Source organism: Hippoglossus stenolepis, chromosome 13 (assembly GCF_022539355.2).
Source record: "Hippoglossus stenolepis isolate QCI-W04-F060 chromosome 13, HSTE1.2, whole genome shotgun sequence".
NCBI classification, from domain to species: Eukaryota; Metazoa; Chordata; class Actinopteri; order Pleuronectiformes; family Pleuronectidae; genus Hippoglossus; species Hippoglossus stenolepis.
Genome location: NC_061495.1, coordinates 1,055,490 through 1,078,756, shown reverse-complemented (window position 1 = coordinate 1,078,756; position 23,267 = coordinate 1,055,490). Strand labels below are relative to the sequence as shown.

The window sequence follows — 23,267 nt, the reverse complement described above, 5'->3', positions numbered from 1 at the left end:
ACTGAATACCTGACCCCTGACCAAGTCTTAACCTCTCAAAGCTCAAAGCTCAAAGCTCTCACACACACACGCACCCGCGCGCGCACGCACGCACGCACACACCAATGGAACACCATTTCTCTGTCTGTTGTGTCTGTGGTGTCTGTGGATGAGTGGACAGACCAGAGTCTACGAGCTGCAGGAGCTAACTGGAGGGAAACAGGTTAACGTGGCTCGACGCTGTCGTCCAGCTCTGATACGCTGAGCAACAACGTGACGGCACTTTGAAGGAATTTAATCAACAGAACAGTTTCATAATTAGTCTAAGAATTCTTGAATTAACACAAATATTTTGTGAGGTCACAGTGACCAGTTGAACCAGATGCAATAAGTTTATTAATCCATTATTTTCAGCAGCTGGATGGACAGATGTTCTCACAACAAGCTAATGGAGGATGATGTCACCATGACAACCACGTGAGACTTCATGCATGGATGCAGAGTCACATGTCTGTGCAAACATGCACGTGTGTGATGCATCAGCTGCTGCACAACGATGTGTGTGTTTCTTTTTTATCTTGGGGCAAAAAATGCATATTTGCAGTTCGTCCAAGCGTCTCCAGTTCTAAACATAGATGCAGAGTGTGTGTGTGTGTGTGTGTGTGTGTGTGTGTGTGTGTGTGTGTGTGTGTGTGTGTGTGTAGGAATGGCTGGTCCTCCCACAAGAATTCTACATGACCTATTTCTCGACCCACGTCCATCTGCCACAACCTCACTCAAACAGCAGATTTGCTTTATAAGGTCTTTTTATGGGAGTAAAACACACAGACACACACAGACACACACAGTTTTCACCCCACATTGTTTTCCTGAGCTACTGGAACATTCCTTATGCACCATTAGGAGATTTATTTGACCTCAGAAAACGATCTCAGCTCCAAGTGATTCCTCTCTGACATTTTAAAAAGACTCTGTGTTCATATGTGTGTGTGATTTATCCAGAAGTCAACAGCAGAAGATGCTCTCTAAACCAATCAGAGCAAAGACCTCCAGTGTATTCGTCGTCATTCAGACGTTTCCTGCTGCTCTAGAGGAATTTGAACCAGTGACGGGTTTAAATTTTGTTATAGTGACTGACAATAGTTCTCTGTTCTTTTGTACATGTGTTAACGGGACGTTTCTATACTATAGATTATTCTCTGCAGCTTCCAGACTAACGTGCATGACCACACCTAGCGGCTACTCTGACACGCCCCCTGACAAATCCAGGTGGAGCGAGAGCAGACATCTCACGCACTGGAAACCGTCGACCAATCACAACAAAGTGGACCAGTTAGCCAATCAGAGCAGACTTTATCAGGAGGAGGGTCTTAAAGAGACAGGAGCTAAAACCAAGTGTTTGAGACAGAGGCTGAAAAGAGGAGCAGCAGCGATGGACTCTGAGGAACATTAGAGCATGAAAACATTTTACAGTCATAACACTAATTAACAATTATCAACCAAAATCTGAGCAGAATGTCTCCTTTAAAAAAACAAGGCTAAAGTTGTAACTCACGGAATCCAGACTTATATTCTCTAGTATTTCCAAACGTGAAAACAAGATTATCTCTCAAACAGAAGTGATAATTACAGGAGGGACAAAAGAACATTCAATTATTCTTTTAACTGACACAAAAACACATTTCATGTCAAAGTAGAAACATATGTACAAAGTAAACACATGTGTGTTTTCAGTGGTAAAACATAAGTACTGACAGACACACTTTGCTGGTTTGTGGTTTTTCATGGGATCTGATGAGAAAACTAGAGAATAACAGACTCTTTAAATCCTTTCAAAGCAGAACTTGGTTTCACTCTTCTCCTCCCTCAGACATTTCCCTCGCTCCATTTGTCTCTGAGTGTTTTGTTCTCCGACTGTTACATAACAGAGAGCGAGTGGTTCAAAAGAACATCCGCCCACCGACTCGCTCGGCCTCACTCGGAGAACAGCGAGGCCTCGCGTGTAGAACAACATGCTGACACCAGACACTGCTGGCGGTTTAAATCCCTCTTTGGACAAAACAAACGTAGAGGAAACAATCTGTGTGTGTTTATTCTGTTGTCTCATCATTTACTCATGACACAAAGTTTCGTCCTCATGCTGCTTTGTCAATCGTCCCACTTTCCATCCTCCCTGGAAGGAAAAGTAGGACGAGAGACGAACACCCAGAAAGATCCGTCTGGTCCTTTATCATCTACGCACACGCACACACACACACACACACACACACACACACACACACACACACACACAATGACAGCACTTGGCTCCTCCATGTTGGCTAATTAAGTGGATACGGCTCCGTCATATGATACTGTTGTTGTTTTAATATCTGGTGGAGTAAAATTTGGTTACAGAAACCAGAAGCCTGAAGACACACACACACACCCACCCACACCCACACACACACACACACACACACACACACACACACACACCCACACAGCTGGGTGATCTCAGTGAGACAGTACAGAGGTTAAAGGCAGCGTGAATATCATACCAAGCATTTTTAAAGGAACAACATCTTTGAGAAACATTAATTTAACGTCTACTTTCATTTTTGGTTTGGTCAATGTCCCATCTGGTAACATGGAGGAGGTTCATGACCTATACTGCAGCCAGCCACCAGAGGGCGATCCACATAGTTTCTCTTTACTTATGTCATGTCATCCATCTTTATTTACAGTGGTTTGTAAACCATTGCTCCCATTTCTCTAACCACCCGTAACCTTTGAGAGGTGATAGCAGCGAGCAGCATCAAATATATTACATGATGAGATATAAGCAATAGTTTGTGTCTTCAATCTTCGTGGCTGCAAGAAGTTAACGATTACATTTCTAAGTTCTTCTCGACTTTAGACCTCGTTTCCGCTCGACTCAGTAAATACATGATGTCGTGTGAGGTTCAGCTCCATCGTCTGTACACGACAGAGACATCACACAGTTTATCAGCTGTATCAGCTGGTTTCCATCAGGCTGACACACAAACAAAAGCTGCGAGTGTGTGTGAGTGTGTGTGTGTGTGTGTGTGTGTGTGTGTGTGTGTGTGTGTGTGTGTGTGTGTGTGTGTGTGTGTGTGTGTGTGTGTGTGTGTGTCCCAGGGGCTGGCAGACAGTCATGGATTAGTCGTACAGTGGATTTAAAGGCCTGGGGGTTATTTATCACACTGATAAATATGAATTTCTACACTAAATATTAGCATCATTTAAATTTCTTGTGGCTCCAGTATCATCTGAATATAACTTCTGCTTTGTAAAGGCCCCCCCATCATTTCTTAATTTGAGGCAAATTGGAGTGGATAGAACTGGTTGTAATCCTTTGAACCAGTCTAATCTGTGACATTGTTATTCCACACGTTTCCAAGTATGTTCACCGGAGAGGAGGATTCATTTGTGCATTTAGATTTAGACACGAAAACGCAAAACATGAACTGCAATTAAAGGAAAGGTAAAGATGACAAAGGAATAAAAGTTACATTTGAGCTTATTCTTCATTAAATTAAATGCAGATAAAACAAAGGATTTTGAGCAACTGAAATAAGAGACGGACGGTGAAGAGACAGACAAACAGTGCGACAGATGGAGGACGAAACAACCTGAGGTTAGAAAATAGAAAGATTAAAAAAAGTGAAGAAACCTTGAGGGAAAAAGAGGAAAAGCTGGCAGAGACGTTAACAGGATTAAAACGGGGGAGATTCCTCAAACTGGCAACCCACCAGGCAGACTGTCAACACACACACACACACACACACACACACACCCACACCCACATCAAATACAACAACAAGACCCCCACCACTGACCCACATCCTTCTCTACTGTCAGCACAGTGTGTGTGTGTGTGTGTGTGTGTGTGTGTGTGTGTGTGTGTGTGTGTGTGTGTGTGTGTGTGTGCGCTTCAAGGGATGGCACGATCATAAACCACCACCCACCCTCTGTCAGACACACACACACACACACACACTCACAGCAAACTGCCACACCACACATTATGATACTCGATTGTTGACACTATCTGATAGTAATTGTGGGTAATGAAGTCCTGAAAATTGAAACCACGACTTTTGCACGGAGGGGAGGGGCTGGTCCTCACAGAGATAGTAACACATAAAACAGGAAGTTCAGCTTCAATAAAAACATGATTCATTCAAAGACAAGACATTCTACTTTGTTTCATGCTGCTTCATGTCAAGTTAACCGACCTGTTCAGAGCCAGACACACACACACACACACACACACACACACACACACACACACACACACACACACACACACACACACACACACACACACACACACACACACACACACACACACACACACACACACACTTAGAAATACGTGAGCGGGGGAAGCTACCGCAGGCTGTAGGATTAGTTTTATATTTGAACATATTTCACTTTACGATTGTGTGTGTGTGTGTGTGTGTGTGTGTGTGTGTGTGTGTGTGTGTGTGCGTGCTGGCATGTGCTTCATGGTGAATTAGGATAAGCCTGAAGGAGAGAGGTATGGAAAAGTGTGTGTGCTTCACATAGTGTACGTTTATTGATGTGTGTGAGTGTGAGTGTGAGTGTGTGTCAGGTTGATGCCAGGAGGATTTAAGTGGGAGGTGTGTGTGTGTGTGTGTGTGTGTGTGTGTGTGTGTGTGTGTGTGTGTGGCCTACATTTGGAGGATGAGAGACTGCTCCTGTTTACTTATTCAGGGCTTCGTCTCCTGTCAGGACGAACTCTCACTGTAACGTCTCTGTTTTAGAAACATCTCGTCCACCAACATGTTTCACAGAGACCTCACACACACACACACACACACACACACACACACACACACACACACACACACACACACACACACACACACACACACACACACACACACACACACACACACACACCCGTCATTTTGAGGCTAAACCAATAAATGTGGCTTTTTTATACTTTAAAAAACATGATCTAAAATGATAATTGGATGGTGAAATTAAAATAGTTACAGAAATTTATTTGATGATCAAAAGATCTTAAACACAGCAGAGCCTGAGAGATTGTCTCCGGACAGCGAAAACAAGAAATAAAAAACATTAAACTGCTTCTCATTCTTCTTCGTTATGAATTAAACACCTTTTTTACATCACACACTGTGGTTGTGATTCCTAATGTCTGTAACACTCCTGCAACTGGAGGCAAACTACCTAACCCTACTGGTAAATAACGTTTACAAAGGTAAGTCTAATAATCATCTTTGACAGATGAACTGCTCCGTGTACATGGAGACGAGGGCTTACATCAGCAGAGAGAAATGTGTGTTTGTGTTTCAGCTGCTCTGATCTGTGCAGCGGTAAACCAGAGAAAAATCCTCAAAAGATCTAATTTAAGCTCAGACGCCAACAGACACGAGACCTGAACGCTGCAGCGCTGCCCCCCCACAGACCTGCAGCTCTGACCTCTGAAGGCTTTTATGTTGGAACAAAAAAGTTCAAAAACATATGATGTAATCTGTGACATCATCACCGTGGTTTCAGATTGTGAAGTGACGTCATGGCCCGCGGTCACACAGCAGTCACCGGTGTCAGGTATCAAAAGAAAAGCCCACTTCCTGCCGGGCTCGGTGACCTCGCTTGGCGATCAGCTGACCGCTCAACAAAGATCCTCTCTATACACTGGAGGCTGTGTCACTCCCATCACAGAAGGAGGGACTAAAAACAAGTCTCATATAATAATAAAAATTGACAGCAGACAGACTTTTAACAGCGAATCACAGACTCTGGGAGTCAACTTGACCTAGAGACCACAGACGACCTTTAAACAGAGACAAGGTCACAGACAGTGATCACATGATGACGGCTCAACCAACCACGTAAGATGTGTTCGAACCCTCCAGAGAAAACGAAGCAGATGGGGCTCAGGTTAATGACCATCAGATGTTTTCCAATGACATCCCCATCCTCATCTTCACCATCCATATATAAAGATGGACGACATGACAGCTCATCATAAGTGAAGTAAAGAAATCGTGATCACCCCCGGTGGCTGGATGCAGTATCGGTCATGTCTCCTCCATGTTAATGATGAGACATTTAACATATTACAAGACATAGCTAATCACTCCACGATCACTGCTGCACAGACTCCAAATGGTATCAACAAATGCAAGATGGCGGCGGTGGAGATATTTCAGCTTCATTTTTGTACAAAGGCAGGAAGTGGAAATACGCCTTCCGTCTTTATTTACAGTCTACAAACTGAATACGTATCCTAGAAAGCTATTGACATAGTGCTTTTGTCCTTATGAATGTAAAATCTAGAGAATATCGTCCGACCAAACGAGAAGTCAAACAAGAGGCGACGGCGCTACAATGGATCCAACCCTTTACTCTAGCGGCACCATGAGGTGAAGAGGGGATGGATTACAATGACACCGTTAAGCCTCCATCAGTTTTAAAAGTCTAAACGTTCCTCTAAGGTTAATCAAGGTCAATGTCCAGCTCACTGTCATCAAATGTATGTTAGAAACGCTGCCAACCGCTGGTGACCTGCAGCAGGACTTCACAGTGAGGTGGGTGGATGGGGGGTTTCTCCTTAGTTTCCCGGACAGGAAAAGATCACAGCTGAAAACAATGAGGTGGGGAGCGGTCACTTCCTGTTTCTGTGCTGGTGACAGAACCAACAGCTCTGCCGTCGCTGCTCCACCCAAGTGTCATGATAAAGAAAGAAAACTCCATCTGTCTTCAGGTGAACTTCACTAACTCAGACATTTTGACTTCAGGTCACGAAAACAAACCTCTTGTCCTCATTCTGTTAAATCTTTGAAAGGTTTGAGTTCTCGTGATTTTTAAATCTATTCACTGTCCTCATTGTCATGTCGAAAAAACTAAAGCCTGGATGACCCTGACACCAAACATCTGGAAACAATATATCAGACAAAACCATTTTTATAGGTTTTATATAAACCTATAACATAAACAAAAAACTGGAGATATGTTAGATTTTGTTGTGATGGTAACTGTAGCCTGAATCAAACAGATTGAAAACACTTCCTTCATCAGGGGTTAAAGCCAAACTAAGATCTGCCTGAGTGGCCACCAGCAGCATCGAGAGGAATCCTTCCACTACGGTGAGCTGTCAAAAGATCCACAAAGTTTTACCATCCTTGGTAGGATGAACAGTTCCCACAACATGAACAAGAGGTGGATTATGTGTTATACCTAGTTCTTTGCTTAACTTTTAGTGTAAAACATTTTCTTCACCACGAATTAAAGCAAAAGAAGTAAAAACGTCTGTCACAGTCGGACTGACCACCAGCAGCACCAGGAGAAGTCCCTACATGACGGAGCACTAACTTCCAAGACATTATTCAAGAGGCTCGCAGACACTTCATGTTTCTATTTCTGCGTCAGCGGCTGGGAAGTGAACTTTTTATACAACGTGAGGTTTTAGGAGGTTTTTCCCAGAGGAAGCCTCAGGACCTGAGAAACAAAGTGCTGACTACCTGAACACTTCACTTTACATAATATTAATGAAGCAGGTCTCTGGTGCGTCTGTGGCTGCTCGCTCCTCTGAGAGGAACATCAACCAGTCCATTAACTGCTTCATCCACTATACATGAGGCTGGTGCCTCCGCCTCCAACCCTCTGCTAACACCAGCTCCATCCATGGACACAGGTTGTGTGTGTGTGTGTGTGTGTGTGTGTGTGTGTGTGTGTGTGTGTGTGTGTGTGTGTGTGTGTGTGTGTGTGTGTGTGTGTGTGTGTGTGTGTGTGTGTGTGTGTGTGTGTTGCTCTCCCAGCTGTCATTATGTACAGGTGTGGCGGGAACACTGAGCGGATAGACCCACCTCTGACCCAACGCTGATCTGAATTCCTGAGAATCCAAAGCTTCCTGTGCGAGTGTGTATGTGTGTATGTGTGTATGTGTGTATGTGTGTATGTGTGTGCACGTGTGGTAAATGAAGGGGAAGGAAATCAGTGAGGTAGAGGAAGTCAGGGTGGTAAACTCTGGGGGGTGTATCTGCCTCAGGCATGCACACGCATCAATCCAGGTGCACACACACACACACACACACACACACACACTAAAAACACACTGTGTTCACATCTGTACCACGGCTGCACAATGAGGATTTCTACAAGAAATTGTAATTTTAATAATGTATAAAATATATAATAAAACATTTCCATTGTCACCAACACAACATTGGTTGCAGCATGTTTTCTAAATGCTCCACGTGTTCTCTATGAACCACAGACGTTCTCTAATAAATCCCCTCTCATTCATTTTGTTGTATTTGTACAAAGGTTCTATTCTATTCTATAAATAAGTGGCTTTTTAATAAAAAGACATGGAAATCTCATGTTCTATAAAATGGGACATTAAAGGATAAATGCAGCCATTTTCTTCTTTCATTTGTCTTGTAATTAACTTCCCATCAGATTCCAAACCACAGCCAACGATGAACAAGTGAGGGTGTGAGTGTGTGTTTAAATCCTCCAACATGTTATTTCTCTGAGCTCCAGCTCCTCATTGTTGTCTAAAAAAACATGAAACCACATCAGGATCTGAACCAGTGGAAGGAAACAGAGAGAAAATGGAAGCACATTCTAGTTTGAAAATTGACTGCAGATCTATTTTTATCTGGATGTGAGTGACTGAAGCGAACGGAGGTCAGTCAGAGTGAAATAAAAATCCTGCAGATGGTTGTTAATGTGAGGCACAAACGAGTAATCTTATGTAATCTCTCTCTCTGTGCACGTACACACACACACTGAATAAAGCTGGGCCGTGTGTGTGTGTGTGTGTGTGTGTGTGTGTGTGTGTGTGTGTGTGTGTGTGTGTGTGTCCTCTGAAAAGCGGCCAAACACTGCAGAATGCATACTGTCTGGGAACATGGTGGGAGCTGGCTGCTACTCGGCTAATGGACACACATAGTATAAAACCCACAGATTCACGGTATTAACTCAGTATTCACTCATCTGGAGAATAGAACAGCACAGAACAGAATAGAAGGGGGTCAGGATGACTCCAGGCAGCAGTGGTATCTGGAGCAGTAACAGTAGAAGAAAAGAAAGTAAAACAGCAGAGAACTAAACTGACGAAGCCACAGGACGCCCACATTTCTCCAGGTTTCAAAGAGATCTAATCACTTCAAGTCTAGTCAATAACACTGAAGGTTTAAAGGTTGATCGTGATCATGTCTCTGCTCCTTGGCCACAGGATGAATTCTCCTTGTGCCTGACGTCTCCTCGGGATCAGATGGACCCAATGTTCTTTTTCAAAAAGTGAGAAAACAACAAAACCTCCGTCACTGCTCCACTACGCTTTATCTCCTACTGCCAGTTTTTCTAATGAATAATAAAGTGGTTCAGACTCTGTGCAAGGTTTCTGTGCGTGACTATTTTCATTGGATGAAAACACAGACTAGGTTTGCAAAGACCATAAAATGTTCAGAGGTCGGTGGTAAACTGTCCGAGATTTAAATAAAGTTTTGGTCATAAAAACTAGGACAAGAAAAAAGAATTGATTGACAAAGGCAACATCCACACGACTTTGTTTTCATTTGAAAACTCATCATCTCTGCTCCAGACCCGTGAGGCGTCCACACTTCACAGCTTCAGAGAAACTAAAACAGTTTGGAAACGCTGCTGGATCCGTTTAGCGTGAAAACTCTGGAGCTGCATTGAAATCTGGACGAGCAGAAACGGAGATGTTTAGAAATGAGGACGCTCACAACCTCTTGCTGATTGGGTCTTTTCTGTCAGGATGTAGCCTTCTCTGATTCGTCAGGCCCCTGTCACATGACAACCTTCCAGAATAAAACAACCAGCCTGAGCTACCAGAGTAGAACAACATGGAGAATCAATCACAAGTGTTACTGAGCCTGTTGTCTTTGCGAACAGCTGTTCAGTTCCATTACGTATTTTACAACGATACAACTGTTTACATGGAGGAGGCCAGATGGTATTTGAGCAAACTGCAATCATTCAAACTTTCAGTTTGGAAAACCTTGTGCTGTAGATGTAGCCTAATATTCACGTCCAGGAACACTGGTCATCTGTTCGGTGAAAGGTCATGACCCCTCTCTCAAACTCTCATTCGTTCAATCTTCACTAAACTATGTGAGATGCAGCCTCATTATCCCCCCACCTCCTTCTCTGTGGTCGGGCGACGCGTCTTCGTGTTCCAGCCTCGTTCAGCTGAGTTACATGAAAGTGTTGGTGGGAAAACACTGCTGCAGTTTGTTTCACTGCAAGTTGAGACTTGTGTGTCTGCTGATATGAAACTAGGCTCAACCAGTGTGTGTGTGTGTGTGTGTGTGTGTGTGTGTCTCACTCTGTTCTCATTTTAGTTTCACTGAGTTGCTATTTACTACCATCAGACCAGCATGGCAACGACCTGATAAATAAACCTTGTCCTTTAATCACTGACACCAAAAGAAGAAGAAATGAAGTAGATGACTCAGTAACTTTCGGACTAAAGGACTAGAGACCCAGAGGTCTTGGTCTGTAAAAGCTTTATAAAATGATCTGTTATTGGTGAGTTGAGTTTAAACTGATGCTGCTGACAGAGTGTCGTCGTTCACCAGTGAGTCAGTTGACATTCAAGCAGCTCATCATACTGACTGAACACAGAGAAAAGGGTCTGATCCTCCAACAACACACACACACACACACACACACACACACACACACACACACACACACACACACACACACACACACACACACACACACACACACACACACACACACACACACACACACACACACACACACACACACACACACACACACACACACAGTTCATTACCCAGAAACCCTTGCTTCACTGGTGTCAGTCATGTCAGACACGTGTGATATAGACACACAGATGTTCACAGATGTTCACCTGAGGCTGAGGTAACTTTACTCATGTAAATAAACCAACACACCCTGGCACTCAGTTTACAGGTTTAAGGAAGTGGTGGGGAATTCCACTGCAGGTCCCCCCCCCCACTGTGATCCAGGATTTCAAAATAAAACACTTCAGAGTTTCACACACACACACACACACACACACGGCTCAGAAAATGCTGAAGATTTCTAAAGTTAATGCAAGTGACAGTAGTTAAAGTACAACTGCTACTGAAGAGAGTAGTTAGCACTGGTGTGTTGGTGTGTGTGTGTGTGTGTGTGTGTGTGTGTGTGTGTGTGTGTGTGTGTGTGTGTGTGTGTGTGTGTATGTGTGTGTGCGTGTGTGTGTAGACACAGTCACATTATGGGGACTTGTTTTCTTTGTGTGGACAAAAATCCAGTCCCCATAATGTACATCATTAAATTCAACAATCAGGCCTGTTTTATGGTTAGGTTAACTTTAGGTTACCTTTAGGTTAGGTTTAGGTGAAGGTCTATGTTAAGTTAAGGTTAGGTTAAGGTTAGGTTTAGGTTCAAGTTAAGTTAAGAGTATGGTTTGGTTAAGTTTAGGGAATGGTAAGGGTTAGGGTTAGGGTTAGAAACCCTTCTGGAGTCTCAGGGGTGAACAGTGTTTCATCAGAATCCATCCACATTCATATTCGCCTGGGAACGACCTGTGTTTTAGGCCTAAACGTCCACCAGAGGTGGGTAAGCTAGCAGACGGCAGCACGTCCGACGAGTCAAGACATTTAAGCTTAAAACGAGATGTAAATGAGGTTGTTTCAATCACAGGAGCAGAATGGAGGCATGTTGTGTTTTTTCTGTTGTTTTATTACGTCTGAATTCTCAATATCTCAATTGTATCGGACTCGGCTGCTACAGAGTTCACCCCCTCCATCATAGTGGTGAGGAGATAATGAGTTTTCATTTTTCTGTGAATCCCTGTAATGGTCAGGCTTAAGTTAAGCTTAGGTTAAGGTTAGGTTTAAGTTATCGGTTAGAACAGTAGTAACAAGTTATGGTTGGATTAAGAGGAAATCAATGTCATGATGATGTGATGTCATCTGGAGTCATGGAGACACATCTTTGTGTGTATATATATATATATATATATATATATATATATATATATATATATATATATGTATATATACACACATATATATTTATATATATATTTATAATATATAAGTGTGACCTCCTACGTGCCTCCATCGTGTATATATATGTATGTGTGTATATAATATAAACGTGTGACCTACCTACCTCCATCGTGTCGCTCAGGTCGTGCTGAGTCGCATTGTGTATATATATATGTACGTATATATGTGTATATATATATATATATATATATATAATATAGTGTAATATAAATGTGTATATAATATAAAGGTGCGACCTCCTACCTGCCTCCACCGTGTCGCTCAGGTCGTGCTGAGTCGCAGTCCGGGGGAACTCCTTCAGTTTCCGGGAGCAGATGTTGAGGACGCCGCTGGCCGCCGCCTCCTCCAGGGCTCGTTCCAAGCCGCGGTTCGGAGGCAGATTCTGGGTCGACGGAGGAGAACCGAGCGGAGGACGAGCCGCGGAGTCCGGTCCCAACGTCGCCATGATGCTCCCCCTCTCCGCCGGGTCCGTGTGGGGGTTAATTCCGTGAGAGCACCGGAGCTAACGTTCACAGCGCGGAGCTTCACACCGAGCCGAGCCGAGCCGAGCCGAGCGGTCTGCTGCTTCCTCTGTCTGCCGCCACCGCGTCCAGCCCCCTGTCTGCGCGGTGCGGCAAGCGGCACCACATCCGGCCCCCAACTTCAAAATAAAGCAGACCAATGACAATAATAGATAGAATGATGTAATAATGATAAAAGTTATAAATGGATTGGATGATGGTCATGATGCTAAAGAAGACTTTTATCTTTAATAATGAATCATAGTTACTAGTAATAAAGAGGAAAGAGTACAACATGTATTTAAAGTATGAATTATTATTTAGATCAAGTTAAACTGGTTGGCCTGTTCCCCCACCTTACAGGTTTTATTTTGAAGACACTCCAGCTGTGTTTCCGGTCTGTCCTGCTCCCTCACTGCGGCTGCGCAGTAGAAGCGTGTCTGTGAGACAGCAGCACAGGAAGTCTGCCAGACAGCGCCACCTGCTGGACAGAGTCAGTCACTGCAGGTTCTACAGGGTCAGCTGCTGTAGAATCATTATTATTAATCATAATTATTCATGATAATTATGATTAATTATTAGTCAGATTAGTTAAACATAAACCTTAAGTTAAAAAAACATTTTTATCTGCTTTACTTTGTTTCACGTGTTTTATTTTATCACTGTTCTCAGCTTGTTGTTCAATAAAGGTTATAAAGGATATTTCCAAACCCAAACAGGAAGAGAAGGTGCAGGCAAAAGCCCCTGTGTGTGTGTGTGTGTGTGTGTGTGTGTGTGTGTGTGTGTGTGTGTGTGTGTGAGAGTGAGAGAGAGCGAGAGAGAGAGAGAGAGAGAGAGTGTGTGTGTGTGTGTGTGTGTGTGTGTGTGTGTGTGTGTGTGTGTGAGAGAGAGAGAGAGAGAGAGAGAGAGAGAGAGAGAGAGAGAGAGAGGTGTGTGTGTGTGTGTGTGTGTGTGTGTGTGGAGAGAGAGAGAGAGAGAGAGAGAGAGAGAGAGAGAGAGAGAGAGAGAGAGAGAGAGTGTGTGTGTGTGTGTGTGTGTGTGTGTGTGTGTGTATATATATAGTGTCCATAGTGTATATACAGTTTAGTATATGAAGTGTAATGTATAAAGCAGGACGTTTTTTACAGTTCAACATGACATGTGACTGCAGCTGCTTCCTCTGTGACAAGAGGAAATTACAAATATTAACTTATGTTGCTTCAGAATATTTTCAGACACAAATCAGTTTTTTCATTTAATGAAAGAATATGAACAGAAAAATAAAAGCATGAGTTGATTTAAACTGTGATTAGCGTTAGCTCCTAAATAAAGACGTGGCCGAGGTTTATTACTGTAAGCAGCTGTTCTGAGGAGAAACTGTTAAATACAGGAAGTGTTCTTCCTGTGTGTGTGTGTGTGTGTGTGTGTGTGTGTGTGTGTGTGTGTGTGTGTGTGTGTGTGTGTGTGTGTGTGTGTGTGTGTATGTACACAGGTTTCTTCGTCTCTGCGTCTGTTCAGTCGTAATAAAACGGTGAGTCTTCAGATTTATTTTGATTTATCGTCTGGATTGTTCTGATGAGATTTCTCAATGAAACTTCCTCCGCTCATACAATGATGATTGTTTGTTTTGTTTTTCAAGTTTTCTGAAATTGTCCGTTTAAATCTAACATGAGGATTTATTCAGAACCAAATCTGAACATTGGTTGAGACCAGTGTTTACTTTTCTTGCCATATTAAAGTTAAAAAAGTTCTCTCTGTATTACTTCATAAATCAGGTCTTTTATGATTAAAATGTTTAAGAAATCAGACTTTGAATGATCCATTAAAAAAACCTGCAGATTATAAACAGGAATAAAAAGTGAAACTAAAGAGATTAAAGTTAGTATCGTAGGTCAATGCTCTTCACAATACATCGTCCAATATGTTTTTACACACACACACACACACACACATATATTAGACATTGTTTTGTTGTCATCAAAGCCTAATGACAAAGAAATGTGGACGTTTGATAATTTACAGTTTTTCCATCAACATTACCATAAACAACTATAATTAAATAGAAAACACAAATACAGTCAAATATGTAAAACTTAAATTGTAAAATATAAAAATAAATGCATATCTATTCTACATCATTTATTCTGTATGTCGTGTGATGTTCTTGTTTGTTGAAGTTGCTTCATGTGAAGAAACGTCAGTGATGAAACATCCTGCTCAGAAACCCAGTCTGAACCCTGAGGGACTTCCTGTAGGAACCGTCGGTGTTTGTTACAGATGTTGTGTCTCAGCTGCTCCAGTTCACAACGTTCTGTCTCCTCCTCTGCAGACGTCGGGGCCATGACCTCCACATCTGTCGGCTGGTGTGAGGAGTCGTTCACAGAGTCGACAACATCTGTCCCAGCAGCCACAGGTTCGATCCCCCTGCAGGCTCCACACACAGGTACAGCAGCTTCTATTCCATCAACTGTGTGTACATATCATATATATAACCTTATATTTATTTCACTATATGAACACTCATACTATTGATGATAGAGAATCCTTCATTGATCCACATGCTGGTTCCACAGCAGCAGGTTAACAATAGATACAGGTAATCTCACTTCACCTGGTTTTATTCACTGGCTCCATGTCAGACGTGTCCTATGCAAATTTAACATGACATCACAATGATGTGGATCAGGAGCCTCAGAGTTTGGGCTTTTTAACTTTTCAGAAAAGAGACTTTATAACAAGACAGGAAACAAATAGAAACATCATGTGTCTCCTTTAATAAAATCCACATCTCTGTCTCCTCGTCCATCAGCTGCTTCAGGATCGATTCCACTTCTTCTTCTGCTGCCACCAGAAACTGCTGGAGGAGAAACGACCACGTTTTCCCATCAGCCTCCACAGACAGGTTTCACTAAGAGGAAACATCTGAATTCCCGCCCCCCCCAGTCGACCTCACACTCCAGCTCTGCTCCACACAACAGGGACAAGGGTGAGGATGATGATGGTGATGGTGAGGAAGGCAGAGAGGAGAGCGTCAGACTCAGGGACGACTTGTCTCCTCCAGAGGTCGAGCGCTTCCTCCTCCTGAGGAGCAGTCCCGTCATCTCCAGACGCCACAGGCCCGTCTCCTGGCACGGAGGAGAAGCCTCCGCATCCCGGTAACTACACACTGTGAAACTCTGTCCAGGTTCAACTGAACGCCATCGAAGTCATGAAGACACGAGTCATAAAGTTACTTCAAAAGATACTAAAGTAACTTCATGAGTAACTGAAGTAACTTCATTAGTAACTGAAGTAACTTGGAGCTCAAATGTGTTTTTGAAGTTGATGTCGGGAGTAAAAAAAGACAAAAGTGAAGAAAACCTCTGAATCGCCCCCTGGTGGCTGACTGCGGTGTCGCTCATAAGACCCGCCTCCTCCATGTTAGCAGATGGGACATGGATATGGTGTCGTCCATCTTTATATAAAGAAACTACAGATTCAGTTGATAATACTCACGTTGACATTTATACATAATGTAAACTATTGTTTGACAGCTCGTCTCCTGGTTCTCTGTGCCTGGATCAGCGTGGACGTCCCACACTTGTCAGGACGGAGGAGGACTGTCCTCGCTCGTCTTCGCTCCAGGACAACAAGCAGCACCGCGTCTCATCTAATCTGAACCATTTTCTGACCTTGCTCTTCCACCTCCCCTCCAGCGGACAACAGGGATTGGCTGGGGAGCACAGAGGGCGGCGCCCAACCAGCTGTGAAGCCCCTCCCACAGCAGGTAGAGAACAGCTGCTCTGTCCAAACAACAAATCTTAAAACTTATTGTTCCTCAGATAAAGAGGTTTATAGGATTTAGTTCTGTTCACGGTGCAGAGACACTGTGGTTCAGCCTCTCAGGAACATGAACGACCTGATAAACATCTGGGCAGAAGTGTTGTTGTCTTGGAGACAATCACATGGAGTGAATGTCCTTTGTCATTTTGTTGCTTCATAACGGTGAGAAACTGTTTGATGGTGACGAAGAGTGAAACGTTACAGGAAGAAACATCTGGAACACGAAAATACTGAAGTGAAAAATCACCACAATGAACTGAAAGTTTCAGAAGTGAAAATAAGTCAGAACCAACCGTGTGTGTGTGTGTGTGTGTGTGTGTGTGTGTGTGTGTGTGTGTGTGTGTGTGTGTGTGTGTGTGTGTGTGTGTGTGTGTGTGTGTGTGGTCAGGTCTCTCTTCCAAACACAGAAGTAGTTTCCCTGAATTCTCTGCAGACTTCTTTAAAATGAGCTGTGAGCTGGAAAAGGTGAGTTTAAAACTTTTAGTTAAAATTACTGCAAATTTTTTGTAACTCTGTATTTTACACGTAGACATGTGAATTTAAAATAGTTTTTAGACTAAAAAACTATTTTACAAGTTGAGAATCAGACTGTAAATAAAGATGGACGACATGACGACATCCCTAAAGTGAAGCCAAATCGCCCCCTGGTGTCTGGCTGCTGTACAGGTCACAAACCCCTCCTCCTCCTCCATGTTAGCAGATGGGACACATAAATAAATGTTTTTAAAGATGGCTTCTGTCATTTCTGGTCGTTCTCATCTCACTGATGTTCTGTTGAATGTTGTCGGTTCTGATCCGATGAACTAATGATGATGTCACACTTCCTGTGTTAACGACAGGAGAACGCTCACTTCGTGGTGGTGGACCTGGTGCTGGAGGCTCTGGAAGCTGTGAAGTGGACGCTTAGGGACGAGCGACGCACTTCCACAACAGACACACACACACAGCACGACAACAGACAGAGACAGACAAACACACACAGACGCACACAAGAAAACGACAACAGACAGAGACAGTCAAACAGACGCACAAAAGAAGACGAGCATCAACCGACCTGTGTCGTCTCCACTGACGCTGAATCTGAAGGTGAACCCGTGGGACCAGATTCTGAATCTTCATACAAACGTGTTTCACATAGAAACATTAGACATAAACCACAAACCTCCACCCGACAGCATCGCACAGTCAATCACACTCACTCACAGATACCAGTCCTCGGAATGTCTGACGTTGAAAAGGCCCATTGACTTGTCGATGTTCCCGTCTTCAGCTGGAAATCTGTTGAGGAGTTTTTGTGACAAACCAACAAGCATGAGAATCATGTTGTGTTTTACTTTCAGACGGTGGAGGAGACGTGACACTGACCCTCCGAAGGTAAGAAGAACAAACTTTAACCGGCTCCACGTCTTTACATTGGTTCTGACCTGCGATGTCCCATGATGCAGTGCGGAGTGGCTGGCCCAGCGGCTGGTGCTGGACTTCAGGAGGAGCTGGCTTCCGTCCCATGAGCCTCGGGGGGGACGGCAAAGCCTCCGCAGCTCACTTCAGGAGGTGATTTCATGATACACCCACAACTCATTGAGAGACTAAACACCACAGACTGGATATAAAACTATTCAGACTCCAGGTCCGTAAAGTGGAGCTAATGTGTTAGTGTCTGAAACCTGTCTTCTGTGTAGTGACCAGCAGGGGGCGACTCCTCTGGTAGTTTCTCTAGAAGTCTATAGAAAGTGATTCTACTTCTCACTTTATAACGTCAGTAAACATTCAGGAGTTTCTGTCTCAGTCTCTAGTTTCAAGTCTTCTTCAAACAGCTGATGTTCATTTAGTGAATTATGATCATTTAGAGTCAAACAGACCATAAAGCACCGGATGTGTTGGGGGGGGGGGATACCACAGAGTGATTGACAGTTTGTACCGTCCAAAGAGTGCAGGTGGCAGGTGTAGGTGGGCGTGCCCTCGAGCTCTCAGCCAGGCTCCACCCCTCCCGCTCAAAAAATGGTTACCTCTGGTTTTAAAAAACAAGATGGCGCCGTAGAAACTGAGGCTTCAGAACATGATGGTTGACATTGCGTTGACCTTCCTTGACCCCCCCCTTGTTTCCACTGTCTGAAGTTACCGGGCACAGGAAGCGTGGCAGCGAGCGGCGGCAGCCTGACAGAGGAGATCAGACTGAGGACCAGGATGAGAGGATCCCTGAGCTGGGCTCCTCCTCGTCTCCAGATCATCTTCACCGTTCAGCCGACGCTCAGGTTTCACCACATCTGACTCAAGACACAGAAACAAGGGGAAAGAGAGGAAAGCTGCTGTAACGTTGTTTCCTCCGACAGACGCAGTGACGTCGTGGCCTCTCAACACTTCCTGTGTGCAGGATGTGGGACGGAGGTGGAGCCCAGTGAGTAAACAAGGTCCAGTTGGTCCATTATATGGTTATGTTCCTTCAGAGTGACAGTAAGGATAATATTCATGAGTATCTCTGTCACCAGGATACATGAAGAAACTGAAGTACTGTGAATACCTGGGCAGGTTCGTACATCGTCTGTTCTTGTCAGTGTTTTACAGGAGAAGTGTTTTCTTGTCTTCTGGACATCAAGCTTCATATTGAATGAATACAAACATTAACTCATTATAAATCCGACAGGTATTTCTGTGACTGTTGTCACGGCGGCTCGGAGGCTGTGATTCCTGCTCGAGTTCTGTCCTGCTGGGATTTTAACAGGTCATAAAAAACACACCAATAAAAAATAGTCTTTTTTAAATTGTTCTCACGAGTGAAAGAAAAAACTATATTTACCTTCATCTGAGGTTTTCATGACAGATTCCCGGTGAGTGATTTCTCCAGACAGCTGCTGGACTCATTTTGGTTTCTGCCTCTGTTTGACCTGAGCTGTGTTTGTAAGAAGCTCTGCAGCCGAGTGAGGGAGCTGCACCGGTTCAGGGTGAGCCCACCAACAATGAGAAGAAGAAGAACTATAATAATAATAAGTTCTACTTTTATATCAAACAAAGAATCTTGAATTTCTTTTCATTGCGCCACATATTCAACACTTTTATATAAAAATGCACTTTAAAAATTGTCCTCATCCTTAATCTTTGTTGTTATTTTTGATGTTTTCTCCTGTAATAAAACTACTATTGACTTTATCTTCATAAAATAAAATTCTGAAAAATAACATTCAAGAGTCCAAAGTGACATCATCAAATATTGTTTAACCCAAAAGTCCAGAATGCTGAATTTTAAATACATTTTTTTGTAAGATTGTAATTCTGATCTCAATTCCTTCTGTCCTTTCCTTGTTTCTTCTTTCCTTCCCTTCCTCTGTCATTCCTTCCCGTCTTCTTTCTCCAGGAGCTGCTGGATCAGCTGTTGGGCGTCAGGAGGCTGCTGAAAACCTGCCGATTGTCAGAAAGGTAGAAAGAACTTATCAGTCTGAACAGGAACCATCAGTCACACAGTAAAATCCTTCTCTTATTCACAACATGACGAGGTTCGGACTTCAGGGGCTGATTGTAAGAATACAGGTTTCCAGTAGATGGCAGTGTTCGACTATTTGTGTTCCCGGAGCCAAGAACAACAATTTGTGTTTTGGACGAGTTAAATTCTTCATCCAGTTACGTACTTACTTTTCTACTTATCTCGACTTTTTTTAAATTTCAGATGTTGTGGATAAAGTCGTCTTTAATTTCAGAATCTTAGTTCTTTTGATAGTTCAGTTTACGTAGTGAACTTCTGATGTGGCCCAGGACATGTGGCCGATTCCTCCGCTGATCCTGTCCCACCTGAACTCTGACCTGTGACCCGGTCCCCTGAGGTTCCTGCTGATCTCAGGTACGAACATGGACCTCATCACTTGTGACCTGTGTTTGTGTCTCAGGGTGATGACTGAGATCGATCAGCTTCCCTCTCACCTCGTCCTCCAGCAGCCGCCCCTCCTCTCCATGGACGACCTCCTGAGGCTGAGGAAGGGTCAGCTTGTGGCGCAGGTCAAAGCCGTGGTGCACGCCGCCATCAGTCACGTTGAAGACTGCGAGGTCAGTCTCAAATAAAACAAATATAATGTGGACATGTGACCCAGTTCAGCGTCCTCATCCTGCGGGGGTCCTATCTGAAGACCGACTGCGTCACAGCAGCGTGACTTGGCCGATAACGAGCAACCAATGGTGGATTGGTCTCAGGCCAACGTATCCCAGGATGCATTGTGCAGCAGTGACAAAGCTAATCAGCTAGCTATGTGGCGGCCGAGCTGCAGAAAGTGCAGCTGCTCAAAGTAGCAAAAGTTGTGAGAGTGGAACAAGCTGGTGACGCAAACACAATCCAAAATGTGTCGTAATAAGACGCCGCACTCTCAGATTGTACATTTCTGTTTGAACCAATCAGGAGTCAGTGAGACCACGCCCACATGGGTTAATGATAAACACCACAGATGTTTGGCCTGAAGCCACAGAGCGTCGTCACATGACCTGAGCACTGAACTTAGTGTTTTATGTTTTAGACTTTCTCTCTTCTATTGTAACACATGTTCTGTCTGTCGCAGCTTTGTCTGGCTCGAGGTTTCATCTGTGAATTCTGCAGAGAAGGAAACGTCCTCTTTCCCTTTCAGAGCGACGCCTGCAGCCGCTGTCCAGGTACGAGCAGGTTTCATCCTGCAGGGAACAAGTCCTGTGATAAAACAGCACAAACTGAACTTTCAAGTAGTTCCCTCCACCAAGGAGGTTATGTTTTCACCCCGGTCCATTTCTTTGTTTGCTAGTTCCTGCTGAACAGATGAAAGTAATCTGGATGTTTTATGGGTCAGAACAGAACTCGTTACATTTTTGAGGCGAATCTGGATCAAGTGTTTTTTTTATCTCTTTGTTTTTCAACATTTCACAGATTTCTTAGAGAATAATTTTATGAATGCTGATGAAACAATCAGACATATTTACATATCCGATATTTATGAGTGTGTGTGATTTGGTGCAGATTGATATTTGAGTGCTGGGCCTTAGTGGAGGTGTGAAGTCGTCCTCGTATCAGTCAACTGGAGGAAATAAAGGGACAAACCCCTGATTGACTGCGTCTCTGTCCTCTCAGTTTGCAGGACCTGTTTTCACAAACACTGTTTTGTGGAGAAGAAATGTCCAAAATGCTCTCGGATCCAGTCACGGAAGGAAGATGGATCCATGAGGTGTGAGAGCTGAACGGCTGCAGCTCGGTGCCACGACGCTTCTTCATCTGACTCACTTCACCACAGTTTCATGTAAAAACACTGTTGAGCTGGAGATGACATGTGAATAATAATCTTTATTAATAATAATAAATTTACACTCAAACCCTCCAAGTATTCACATGACTGCTCTTTACTCTGATCAGCTGATCCAGACTCACATATGTCTTTTCCTGTGGAAGTAAAATATGAGAGTGATTCATTTCCTCCAGTAAAATGTTCTTCTGTGAATCGGACTCAGGACTCGTTCACACCTGGTTTGGTTCAGAGCTTCAGACTCTTCAGTTCAGTCCTAAACATCAGGTGTGAAAGGTTCCTCAGACCAAGAGGAGTTCTGGGTCTGGATCAAACTGAACCTGGTTCTGTTCCAGAGTGAAAACACTTTGTTGGATAGTTTGGACTGTTGGACCAATCACAGGAAGTAGAGAATTAAACAGTAGAAGAAGAAAATCTGGATTCAAATGTGAAGCAGCGTGAATAAAGTTAACGAAAGTTAATGTGCAGAACTGAACTTCGACTCTCTGTGGATCAGTGTTTGTCTCACACACACACACACGCACACACACACACACACACACACACACACACACACACACATACACACACACACACACACACACACATATGTTCCTCTCCATTAGTGTGTCTCCTAATGACTGTGACACAGGAGGTTTGTTCACACCTGGTGTCACAATCAGAGGTGTGAAGAAAAACAGTTCAACACAAACACAAAATGCAACAACAACAACACCTGATGCAACAGCTGCTGAACCATTGTGGCTTTTTTCATTTGACGTAATTTTTGTCAAGATGAGAATGAAAGTTTGTGAAGTATTGCAGCCAAAGTTATAAATAAGTTGTATATATATATAAATATATAAATACATAGTTAGTTAGTTGAGAATATTGAATGAGGAAAAAGTAATTTGTTTTAGGAGAGTTTCAGTTTGTCCCCAAATTCTGTCGAAACATTCACTTAGATTAACTGATTAACTGATAAATCAACTGATCAACTGATTAACTGATTAACTGATTAACTGTTTAACTGATTAACTGTTTAACTGATTAACTGTTTAACTGATCAACTGATCAACTGATCAACTGATCAACTGATCAACTGTTTAACTGATTAACTGTTTAACTGATAAACTGATCAACTGATCAACTGTTTAACTGATCAACTGATCAACTGATCAATTGATCAACTGTTTAACTGATTAACTGATTAACTGATTAACTGATTAACTGATCAACTGATTAACTGATTAACTGATTAAATGATCAACTGATCAACTGTTTAACTGATTAACTGATTAACTGTTTAACTGATTAACTGTTTAACTGATCAACTGATCAACTGATTAACTGATTAACTGTTTAACTGATTAACTGTTTAACTGATTAACTGATTAACTGATTAACTGATCAACTGATTAACTGATTAACTGATTAACTGTTTAACTGATTAACTGATTAAATGATCAACTGATCAACTGTTTAACTGATTAACTGATTAACTGACAACTGATTAACTGATCAACTGATTAACTGTTTAACTGATTAACTGTTTAACTGATTAACTGATTAACTGATTAACTGATCAACTGATCAACTGATCAACTGTTGAACTGATTAACTGATCAACTGATCAACTGATCAACTGTTTAACTGATTAACTGATCAACTGATCAACTGAT

The 23,267-nt window shown here is 43.0% G+C and overlaps 2 protein-coding genes across 6 annotated transcripts in view; one reads left to right on the top strand and one right to left on the bottom strand.

The window, feature by feature from the left end:
• Window positions 1–12,649, bottom strand: part of lrch1 (leucine-rich repeats and calponin homology (CH) domain containing 1) — a 40,363-nt gene extending 27,714 nt beyond the window's left edge. For all 5 annotated transcript variants that reach the window (XM_035173867.2, XM_035173871.2, XM_035173870.2 and 2 more), the window contains exon 1: window positions 12,306–12,649. In XM_035173867.2, coding sequence (XP_035029758.1) covers window positions 12,306–12,507 — 202 coding nt within the window. In that variant the 5' untranslated portion in view covers window positions 12,508–12,649. The remainder of the gene's footprint in view (window positions 1–12,305) is intronic.
• Window positions 12,650–13,981: 1,332 nt separating this feature from the next.
• On the top strand, window positions 13,982–22,081 carry rubcnl (rubicon like autophagy enhancer). Its single transcript, XM_035173749.2, has 17 exons — window positions 13,982–14,072; window positions 14,871–14,984; window positions 15,351–15,696; window positions 16,075–16,307; window positions 16,752–16,828; window positions 17,203–17,449; window positions 17,704–17,737; window positions 17,809–17,914; window positions 18,479–18,615; window positions 18,694–18,758; window positions 18,850–18,889; window positions 19,005–19,082; window positions 19,182–19,302; window positions 19,713–19,774; window positions 20,239–20,395; window positions 20,899–20,989; window positions 21,438–22,081. Exons 2-17 carry the CDS (start codon window positions 14,882–14,884, stop codon window positions 21,542–21,544), a joined length of 2,004 nt encoding a protein of 667 aa, XP_035029640.1. The 5' UTR covers window positions 13,982–14,072; window positions 14,871–14,881; the 3' UTR covers window positions 21,545–22,081.
• The last annotated feature ends 1,186 nt before the right edge of the window (window positions 22,082–23,267 follow it).